The sequence below is a fragment of the Rutilus rutilus genome, assembly GCF_951802725.1.
Source record: "Rutilus rutilus genome assembly, chromosome: 1".
NCBI classification, from domain to species: domain Eukaryota; kingdom Metazoa; phylum Chordata; class Actinopteri; order Cypriniformes; family Leuciscidae; genus Rutilus; species Rutilus rutilus.
The window spans coordinates 5,262,466-5,274,548 of NC_140209.1; the positions used below are offsets into that span (position 1 = coordinate 5,262,466).

Sequence of the window (12,083 nt, forward strand, 5' to 3'; positions counted from 1 at the left end):
AAAGATATATACATTATAATACCCCGACGGGCAGCAACATGTGCTTATTTCACAGCTGGAGGCACGGCCGCACTCCGACACAGCAAACAAACATTCTACAATTATCCACACAGATTTAACCCTCAGAACCCCAATAGAGGGTTTTCACGACGCGTCATCAATCCGGAAGTCGGCCATTTTGGAGGTACTGAACGTAAACAGTGCCATTGAACTGAACGGACTCGCAAATTTGGCTGATTATTGCTTCTGAAAAATGGTCAAGTTTTGGTCTGTACTCATCGGTCGCACCGAGAAAAAACATTTCTAGTTCTATAGACTGCCGAAAGTTAAAGAGAAGAGTGCAAAAAACTGATGAAAGATGGCGTTTGTGGTTGAGAGGCACAGCATCAGCCAAATGTGTAAATGAAGCGTTAACTATGGCTAAAATTTTGACGTATAATAGTTAACTATGGGTACATACACACTGTCAATCCGATTATCTTTGTATCCGATTGGAATATGATCTAAAATGATGTCCACACTCCACACTGTATTGCAACTGTTCAGAACCGATTTGTGTGTCCACGCAGCTCTTTGACAATACGGCAATGCTGTTGCGTTGATGGAGAGGTTTGCATTTGCAATATAAATGTTTTCTTATTTAAATTTTACAATATGGAGATGTGTAGCCGCTGCGCTGGACTACTGTGTCTCGAGCTGCAGAACTGTAGGAGGCTGGTAGGTTACTGTAAGCACAACTCTTTTTCATCCGCGCCGGTTTCAAAATACTTTTCAAAAATAATAATTTTCTGCTCGTCCGGCACTTTGCATCAACTCAACCTTGTTTCGGCAGCGACTTTCAGCATGTTCCCTATAACAACGTCTGATGTTTATATTTTACGTGGCGTGAGAAAGTCACATAAACCACGAGAAAGAGCGTTCAGACTGGTGGATTTCCTGATATGTGATTTGAATAGGATATTAAACCACATATGGATGTAGCTTGAAACCGATTTCATGTGCTTTTTTTGGACTGACAATCTGAACGTAGCCAATGTCGGGATACGAAAAAGAAGTAACGTTAAGGACTAGAGAAGCTAGCTCGTTCAGATCTTTACCACATATTACCTTAAGTTTGTCAAAATGTTGAGCTCTTTCCTGCTTACCAAGTCCTTCTCTATATGATTTCGCAGCTTCCATGTGTTTTTCCCGTGGTTTAGACATCAGAAATGAGTGTAACGATGTGTTCAATAGTACATAAACAGTGCAATCCATGCCGTTGTTTACATCCGAGTACCTCCAATATGGCCGCGCATCCGGGTAACTGACCAAATCGTGACGTAGGTGAAAACCCTCTATGTCCTGGCCAGCAGACTGAATGCTCAAAATTGTCCGTACGGAACTACAATGTCCTCCGCGTCCGCGGGAAGGAAAAGACCCAAAACAAAAATATAAGGCGAAGCGTGGCGAGAAGCCGCAGTCAATATATTCCCCGTGGATTTACGCAATCTCGTCACAGTCTGTTTAGCCGATGGGAAGCTGTGGTAATCCAGAAAACAATTGACATGTAATCCACAAAACACCAGGGTATTAATCCCTTTGATGAATTCTTCATGCAACTATTACACAGAGCCCGCTAAACTCAGACCGCTTCCCCGTTTGAACTCCGGAGTCCTCTCTCCACGTCACTTCCCCTTCTCCTTAAAACCATATTGCGTGACATAATGACGAGAGGACAAAACAAAAAACAAATAAAAGTCCATATAATAGTCCGTGATTACACCACAGGCATCTGATACAACAGTTTGCTTTTTTTCATGTGAAGAGAAAAAACAATACAACAAAGCATGTTTATCATCACCTCAAAAAGCTATACATAAAGGCAGAAATAGGTGACTATTACAACGTCATCGGCCTCCAAAGCACGCGGCCACACGCGTACGGGATGAATTATTATCCACTGGTATTGTTAATAATCAACATATTCAAGGTCTCACAATTTTTGGTAAAGAAATTAAAATATCGCAATTAGCAGATGACACAACCTTATTTCTAAAGAATATATCATGTAGGCCTATTCCTAATGCTATCTCCTTCATCAATACTTTCTCTAAAGCTTCTGGGTTGACTCTAAATTTATCCAAATGTGAAATCCTTCCATTGCACAGTTTAAATGATAATGTAGTTGCTGGCATTCCAGTGAAACCCTCTGTTAAATACCTAGGAATTATGGTAATAAAGGATGTCCTAGAAAGACAAAGTTTAAACTTCTCCTCTAGATTAAAAAAGACTAAAGCGCTATTAAACTGTTGGTTACAACGCGATCTTTCAGTTTATGGTCGTGTATTGTTATCTAAAGCAGAGGGCTTATCTCGTTTTGTCTATCCCTCCTTATCCTTGTATGTTAAAGACTCTTATTGTAAAGATATCAACAATTTGTTTTACTCTTTTGTTTGGAAAAACAAATCTCAAAGACTTAAGAAAAGGGTTCTTACTAATTAGAAAGCTGAAGGGGGACTGGAGGTACTTTTTTTTGAAGATGTTAATAGAGCTTTTAAAGTCAATTGGCTTAAAAGATGTTTGATCAATGGTAACTCCCTCTGGAACCATATCCCACACAGTATCTTTAACCAAATAGGTGGCCTGGAATTTCTGTTAACTTGTGAATTAAATTTTTCTAAACTCCCTCTAAAACTATCCAAATTTCACCAGCAAGTTCTTTTAGCCTGGAAAATTTGCCACTCAGACCATTTTTCTCCTCACACTTCCTTTATATGGAATAATGCAAATATTTTGGTTGCCAATAAATCCTTATTTTTAAGGAATTGGTTTAACAGGGATATTAATTATATTATAAATATGTTTGATATTCATGGAAATCTTTTAACATACGAACAGTTCATGCAAATCCATAGTTTTCCTGTGCATTTTAAGGAATTTAATTCTGTCATTAAAGCTATCTCCCCTACTCTGATTCATCTATTCAAAAGTCATATTCAATATAACTCTACATTAATGACAAATCCAAAATTAATATTAAACGGAATTGATTTGATTGATAAAAAATGTAACAATAAACATATTTGTACAATATTTCAATTACAAAATAAAATAGCACCAGAGGAAAAATTTTTTTGGAACTCTATTATTGATAATATTAATTGGAAGAATGCTCGGTTAATCCCCTTTAAATATTGCATTAATAATAAAACCAAAGAAATACATTTAAAAAATGTTGCATACCATTTACCCTGTTAAATCATTAATTGCAAGATATTCTGATATTGATGATTTATGTTCTTTTTGCAAAAGTGGGAAAGAGGTGTTGACGCATTTGTTTTTTGAATGCAAAATTACCCAAACATTCTGGAAGGAATTGGCAGAATTTATCTTTAATTTTGTGTAAATATTATTTTACATTAAAGGATATTATTGTGTATTATGAAAACAATGTTAACAAAGGTCTGGAATACATTGTTAATTTCTTTATACGTTTGGCCAAATTTTATATTCATAAGCAAAAATATTTAAATTCATCCCCTTTATTTAAGCTATTTAAATTAGAATTTGATTGCTTCATATCTTCTTTGAAATTGTTAAAAAACAAAAAGTCACTAACATGTGTGAAATACTTTGATATTATTTTTGGATCCCCTGCTACCAATTAATGTTTATCATTGTCTTGTGATGTTGTATGCTATGTCTGTTATTTGTTCTATCTGCAATAAAAATAAATTAAAAAAAAAAAAAAAAATCGCGCGTACGGGACACCCCCGCAGCCAATCAGGGCCACGCAGATTCAGCTTTACTAGTAGCCTTCCATTATTATTATTTTATAACTGAAGTGACTCCAGTTACTAAAGGTGAAAGGAACTTTTTCAAGTGAAGCACAAAATAGTCAGAATAATTTCCTCACTAAAGAAAAAACACTGAAATAAAAATACTTCTACGGAAGACTGTATTCATGCAACTTTTACTTTATTCTACGAAAAGCTACTAATTACATCTTCAACAGTGTAATAAGATTACCGTACTATTTTTAAAGATAAATTCCTTATTTTACTTTTAGAATAAAAAGTAATTAGATTACAGTAATTAATTAATTAGTTAGTACTGCATTACACCCAACACTGATTACACAATTATGCTGATAGAGCACATCCTGTATTGTACATTACATTACATTTAGTCATTTAGCAGACGCTTTTATCCAAAGCGACTTACAAATTAGGACTAAATAAAGCGAGTCATCATGAAGAGGCAAAAACAACAACAACGCAAGAAGTGCTCCGAATACAAAGTTCAGGCATTATTCAGAGTAGCATAAGTCTGATAAGTGATGTTTCAAAGGATTTTTTTTTTTTTTTTTTTTTTTTTTTATGAGGTTAAGTGCTCACGGAAGAGATGGGTTTTCAGCTGTTTTTTGAATGTTGCCAGTGATTCTGCATTCCGGATGAGGCCGGGGAGAGCGTTCCACCAGCATGGAGCTGTGAATGAGAATGTTCTGGAAAGTGATTTTGTGGCTCTCTGTGATGGAACCACGAGACGTCGCTCGTTGATCGATCGTAGGCGTCTGGTAGGGATGTAGACTCGTAGGAGTGAGTGAAAATAGTAGGGAGCTGAGCCTGTGATAGATCTGTAAGCAAGCGTCAATGCCTTGAATTTGATGCGAGCAGCGAGAGGTAGCCAGTGCAGAGAGATGAACAGAGGAGTGACGTGGGCCCTCTTGGGCTCGTTGAAGACAAGACGAGCTGCAGCATTTTGGATCATCTGTAGAGGTTTTGTTGCACATGCTGGAAGTCCGGCCAAAAGAGCATTACAGTAGTCAAGCCTAGAAATGACCAGGGCCTGGACCAGAAGTTGTGTTGCATGCTCAGTTAGGAAAGGCCTGATCTTCCTGATGTTGTGCAGTGCAAACCTGCATGATCGAGCTGTCTTTGAAATGTGATCTGTGAAGGACAGCTGGTCATCAAGCGTTACTCCGAGATTTCTGACCGACCTTGATGGGGTGATTGATGATGACTCTAGCTGGATGGTGAAGTCGTGTTGTATAGACGGATTGGCAGGGAGGATGAGAAGCTCAGTCTTTGCCAGGTTGAGCTGCAGGTGATGTTCCTTCATACATGTGGAGATGTCCGCCAGACAGCTTGAGACCCGTGCAGCTACTGTGGGATCATCTGGTTGAAACGAGAGGAAGAGCTGTGTGTCATCATCATTGTATTTTAATGATTATTTAATATCACCTCTAAACTTTGACTAGGCTTGACATGTTGCATATTAATTGTTCTAGGAACCTCAGATAGCTTATATTTTAATTGTTGTGTATGTTGTGCTACTCTATAATGATGTTCCAGTTAAGGTCATTCGCAGCATATGTAGGGCCGAACATAAACTCAAGCCCAGGGGCCCCAGACCTGATCTTTGTTGTTTTTACTCATTGATTAAAAAATTATCTAAAGTTAAAACTAGGAGTTTCATTTGGCCCACCCTACATCTCAAAGCTGGAGCCGGGTCTGGTGTTGTTTAAAGTTCATAGTGATTGTTCTGACTTAATGAAGCCTCATGGTGTGAATGAACTTCAAACTGACTAGAACAAACTCTTTGAAATGTATATATGATACTGGATATGAAACTGTTAATAATGTAGACAGCAATCTCAATCAATGTCAGTCATGTGTGCAGTGAAATATCATTTATTAGGCATTTAAAAGCTCTATTGAGAAAATGAAAACAAGGAAAGCTCAAAAAGCAATCATATCAGGATACTTCATGACTTTCAGAACTAAAATTATTCCTAATTCAAGCAGAATCAGCAGAAAATAAATGGACAATAACAATGAGATGTTGATAAAATGAGTAAAGAGTTTAATCAATTATTACATAGCAAATACATGCTGTGGATGAGACGGATCTCTCTCTCTCTCTCTCTTTACTGACTTATAAGAGCCAAAGCATTTCAAGAGAAGAAGAGAAGAAAAGTGTCCAGTTTCAAAGATACATGAAAGTATATCTTGCGTTTGCATGGAAGAGTAGAAGTGGAAGAGAAACTAGATGTTCTAATGAAAAACAATGAAGAACGAGTTAAAAATTAATATCAGATTCACATCTCTCTTAAAAGTGTTATGGCCTTCTTCTCCAGTGTGAATTTTCTGGTGGTCTTTCAGTTCATCTTCTGTAGTAAAGGCCTTCTGCACTGAAACACACACCGCCGTGTCTTTTCTGCTGTAATATTAAGGATGAATCTTCTCCTTTGTGTGAATCTTCAGGTGTTTCTTCAGGACTGAAGCCCAATGAAACAGTGTACCGCACTGATCACAGTTAAATGGTGTTTCTTCAGAATGAGAAGATGTGATTTCAGAGAGAAATCCTGAGCCGCTTCTTCCCAGTGTGAACTCTCATGTGAATCTTCAGACTTGATTTACATGTGAAGTGTTTTTACACTGTGGGCAGGAGACTGTCTATGGGTTTTGCCTGATCTCTGATCAGTTTTAAACATTTGCAGATGTTTTAATGAGACATTTGCATAATTAAAAGGAATAATAGTAGTTAATAGTCTCTTATTGGCCTGTTTAGCTGAGTATTAAAAACCCACGTTATACAGATCCTTAATATTTATGATATTGGATGATTTGTTGATTGCATTTAATTGATTTAATCGAATGCATGTTTGGGCTGAGTTTTTGTTGCATTTACACTATTCTGACGTGGCGTTTTAAACGTTTCAAAACAGTGAATAATAAAAACTTGGTTTTTCCCATCGCTACATTCAAATCTTGTGTTATTTTTTCTACCCAAACCCTGGGTTGAGCCTTTCTAACCTATTAGAAGAAAATAAACATAATCCCAGGTATTTATTTGAAACAGTGGCTAAACTAACGAAAAAGAAAGCTTCAAACCCAGAAGTTTCCAAGCAACACAGCAGTAATGACTTTATGAACTTCTTCACTTGTAAGATTGATAATATCAGGGACAAAATTATAACTATGCAACTGTCTACTACAGTATCGCATCAGGCAGTGCATTTTAGTCTCTCTGATGAAAATTTTGATTCATTCATTGCTATAGGAGAGGAAGAATTTTGCAAACTCGTTAATTCATCTAAATCGACAACATGTATGTTAGACCCTATTCCGACTAAGCTACTGAAAGAGATGCTCCCAGAGGTCATAGATCCTCTTCTTAATATCATTAATTCGTCTTTGTCTCTAGTGTAAGGGGGTACAGTTATCAGACCCAGGACCAGATATGATGAAAGAAGACCAGGAGTCGTGAAGTTCAATCAAATAAGTAAAAATTTACTGAAGAATAATTTGCAGTTAAATTGTTAGAGCCAGCGTCAAAGTCTCACGAGGAGGTCGCAAGCTAACTCTACCTTACACAAAATCTCACACCAATTATACCTTTTCCAAGGACATACATGACATCATCGTTGACTTCTGATTGGCTAAGAGAACATAAAGTCTAAACATGAATACATTTTTAATAGGTAAGTGGGTATATCATCGTTAATCAAAACAGTTGTTGCCCAATTCCAAGATTTAAGTCCATGGTGACCTTTCAGGGTCCGAGAAAGGCGTCTTCGTGTCTATACGTCGTATATCACAGTGTTAAGAACCTGCAAAGAATATCAAACACACACACACACACACAGCACCAACGAACAACAGTTATCTTCAAGGCTGAAGAAGGCCTGAGCTCATTATCAGAAGAGCAGTCCACCATAACAGACTGATAAAACATTTCACTCCTCGGAAAGCAGGAACGATAATATCCCCCTTTACTCCTTAGAGAAATGCACATGAGGATGTACACTTAATTAAAAGTCAGGCAAATTTATGTATTATAAATTGACCCTTGAACTTATACAAGTCAACCAAGAAAGATATATATATAGATGCAGATCTATGAAGGTATAAGCAACACATGAGTACAAAGTCCTTCTCGCCGCACTCTGTATTTCACGAGAATTATTATCAAAAGGGCCCTTGCATGCGAACACAAATCAAGGGATGCATGCGAACACTCACAGAAATCACATGGGTATATATTTGATTCATTCAATGAATATAGAAATGATTATGATAACATGCATATACTTGTATATTGAACTGTTAATAAGAATAAAGTAATCATTCAAAAGGATATATGTACATTTAAAATGAAGAGGCAAGGGATTCTGACCCCAACCCTTCACTAGGATACGTACCAAAAACCTTTAAGCTGGCTATGATTAAACCGCTAGTTAAAAAAAAACGCAACTTGATCCTACAGAATTAGTCAATTACAGGCCGATCTCGAATCTGCCTTTTCTGTCAAAGATATTAGAAAAAGCAGTATCCTCACAACTATGTTCCTTTCTTGAAAAAAATTATATCTGCGAGGATTTTCAGTCCGGATTTAGACCGTACCAAAGTACTGAGACTGCTCTCGTTAGAGTCACAAATGATTTGCTCTTATCATCCGATCGTGGTTGTATCTCTCTATTAGTGTTACTCAATCTTAGTGCTGCATTTGACACCATTGACCACAACATTCTTTTAAATAGACTCAAAAATGATGTTGGCATTAGTGGAATTGCACTAGCATGGTTTAAATCAGTGGTTCTCAAACCTGTCCTGGCGTACCCCCAACACTGCACGTTTTCTTTGTCTCCCTAATAAAACACACCTGATTCAACTCATCAGCTCATTCACCCATGTTATAATGAGCTGATGAGTTGAATCAGGTGTGTTTGATTAGGGCGACAAAGAAAACGTGCAGTGTTGGGGGTACGCCAGGACAGGTTTGAGAACCACTGGTTTAAATCATACTTAAGTTTGTAGCAGTAAATGAAGAGTGTCTCATCGATCACAAGTTCAGTATGGCGTACCACAAGGCTCAGTACTAGGACCGCTGCTGTTCACTCTGTACATGCTACCATTAGGAGATATCATTAGGAAACATGGAATTAGCTTTCACTGTTATGCCGACAATACTCAGCTGTATATTTATTCAAAACCTAACGAAACTTACCAATTCACAAAATTAACGGAATGCATAGCTGATATAAAAAATTGGATGACTAGTAATTTTCTGCTTCTAAATTCTGAAAAAAAAAAAACAGAGATTCTAATTATTGGACAAAAAACTTCCTCACGTAATAACCTAGAATACTGTCTAACACTTTTGATGGCTGCTCTGTTAAGTCTTCGTTGTCGGTTAGGGACCTGGGTGTGCTCTTTGATACCAATCTTTCATTTGAAAGTCATGTGTCTAGTATTTGTAAAACCGCATTTTTCCATCTTAAAAATATATCTAAATTACGCCATATGCTCTCATTGACAAATGCGGAACAATTAGTTCATGCGTTCATGACCTCAAGGCTAGATTATTGTAATGCTCTACTGGGTGGTTGCCCTGCACGCTTAATAAACAAACTACAGCTGGTCCAAAACGCAGCAGCTCGAGTTCTTACCAGAACCAGGAAGTATGACCATATTAGCCCAGTTCTGTCAACACTGCATTGGCTACCTATTAAACATTGTATACATTTTTAAATATTGCTGATTACTTACAAAGCACTAAATGCTTTAGCTCCTAAGCAGTACTTGAGCGAGCTCTTAATGCATTATAGTCCTTCACGTTGTTAGGGGTTAACAGTTTAGGACCCAAGGACCAGATGTTTGAAAGAAGACCCGGAGTCAGAATTATAATAAATTGAAGAAAAGTTTTACTGAAGATAGTTTGAAGTTTCATCAGCAGAAGTTCAGCTTCAAGACTCATACAGGAGTTCGTAGGCCGCCCCGCTTACAGTTACAAAGATCACAGCAGTTATACCATTTCCAAGGTCTTAGCTACGTCATTGCTTACAGGCTGAATTATTCTCATTGGCTAAGAAATAGATAAACACAGTAATTTTCCACACATATACAGATAGACTGAAGCATATCTCCATAGATTATGCATCTGACACCCGGACCCTGAAGTCAGGCACGTCGTGACCTTCCAGGTTGCAGATTTGGGTTGCTGGGTGCCAGTGTCACGAGGTGACAAAATTCCAACCTTCAAGGCGGAACTAATGTTTGCCGCGATTGCCTCCCGCCGGACTAATAACAGCGGAACACCGGGCTAGTTCCGGGTTAGCGAAAAAATCCCCGTGAATGGGGTGATTAGCTGAAATCGCCGGCAGCTGTGCACGCTGGGATACGTTGCCATTAGGGCAGCGAGGGAAGGAGGAAAAAACAGAGGAGGAGATGTGAGGCACGCAGCGCGTGAGCGGCCGTGGCCGCTGATGCGGAGGGAGGCCGCGAGAGAGAGAGCAAGAGAGAGACAGAGAAAACTTCGGCTGGATTGCGGGCGGAAGCCTTGGGTGCACCATGAGTCTGTCGAATTGCAGTTTTATTGTGGAAATGAGCACGAGTGAAACCTTACAGTGTGTGGTGGAAATGTGAGTGTGGGAATTATTTTTGCTGTTCACTCGCAGTCACAGCTGTCCATTCCTCTCTCTACTCGAAGTCCAGTGAAGAACCTGCTAACGCTGTGAGTTACACGTATCCATTCCTCTCTCTGCCTGAGTCCAGTGAAGAGCCGGCTAATGCTGTGAGTTATACATATTCTCCTCTCTCTGCCTGAGTTCAATGAAGAGCCTGCTAATGCTGGAAGAGCCTGCTAATGCTGGAAGGGCCTGCTACTGCTAGTGAAGAGCCTGCTAATGCTGTGAGTTATACGTATTCTCCACTCTCTGCCTGAGGCTAGTGAAGAGCCTGCTAATGCTGAAAGGGCCTGCTAATGCTAGTGAAGAGCCTGCTAATGCTGTGAGTTACACGTATTCTCCACTCTCTGCCTGAGGCTAGTGAAGAGCCAGCTAATGCTGGATGAGCCTGCTAATGCTGGAAGGGCCTGCTAATGCTAGTGAAGAGCCTGCTAATGCTGTGAGTTATACGTATTCTCCACTCTCTGTCTGGGGCTAGTGAAGAGCCTGCTAATGCTGAAAGGGCCTGCTAATGCTAGTGAAGAGCCTGCTAATGCTGTGAGTTACACGTATCCTCCACTCTCTGCCTGAGTCCAATGAAGAGCCTGCTAATGCTGGAAGAGCCTGCTAATGCTGGAAGGGCCTGCTACTGCTAGTGAAGAGCCTGCTAATGCTGTGAGTTATACGTATTCTCCACTCTCTGTTTGGGGCTAGTGAAGAGCCTGCTAATGCTGTGAGTTACACGTATCCCCCACTCTCTGTCTGAGTCCACAAGAGCCTGCTAATGCTGGAAGGGCCGGCTAATGCTAGTGAAGAGCCTGCTAATGCTGTGAGTTATATGTTTCCTCCACTCTCCGAGTCCAGTGACGAGCCCGCTAGTGCTGTGGGAAGAACCTGCTAGTGCTGTGAGATATACGTTTCCTCCACTCTCTGAGTCCAGTGAAGAACCTGCTCTCCAAAAGAAGAGAAAGTTGAAGAGACTTTTTAAGATTTTGTTTTTATTATTTAATAAAGAGTATATTTATTTTGAATTCTGTGTCTGTCTCCTTCGTGTCCACGGTCAGCTCCTCAGGGGCGGCACGCAAGCGAAGGGGTGGGCGGCCCGCTGGCGCTCCACCCCGACCTGTGACATAAATGGCGTAGTCGGCAGGGTGCCGCCCTGAGTTGAGCGACCGTGGGCCGAAGGTATGGCGACCAGTTTTTTTTTTCCTTTTTTGTGTTTGTTTTTGCTTTGTCTTTTTTTTTTCTCTCCTTTTTTTCTTTTCTTCGGCATTCCGCTCCAGGGACTGGAGCGGATGGGAGGGGGGGTATGTCACGAGGTGACAAAATTCCAACCTTCAAGGCGGAACTAATGTTTGCCGCGATTGCCTCCCGCCGGACTAATAACAGCGGAACACCGGGCTAGTTCCGGGTTAGCGAAAAAATCCCCGCGAATGGGGTGATTAGCCGAAATCGCCGGCAGCTGTGCACGCTGGGATACGTTGCCATTAGGGCAGCGAGGGAAGGAGGAAAAAACAGAGGAGGAGATGTGAGGCACGCAGCGCGTGAGCGGCCGTGGTCGCTGATGCGGAGGGAGGCCGCGAGAGAGAGAGCAAGAGAGAGACAGAGAAAACTTCGGCTGGATTGCGGGCGGAAGCCTTGGGTGCACCGTAAG

The 12,083-nt window shown here is 40.0% G+C and overlaps 1 protein-coding gene across 1 annotated transcript in view; it reads right to left on the reverse strand.

The window, feature by feature from the left end:
• Positions 1 to 4,283: 4,283 nt before the first annotated feature.
• Positions 4,284 to 12,083, reverse strand: part of LOC311302132 (uncharacterized protein) — a 31,816-nt gene continuing 24,016 nt past the window's right edge. The window contains exon 4 of the mRNA XM_084427765.1: positions 4,284 to 5,156. Coding sequence (XP_084283891.1) covers positions 5,153 to 5,156 — 4 coding nt within the window. The 3' untranslated portion in view covers positions 4,284 to 5,152. The remainder of the gene's footprint in view (positions 5,157 to 12,083) is intronic.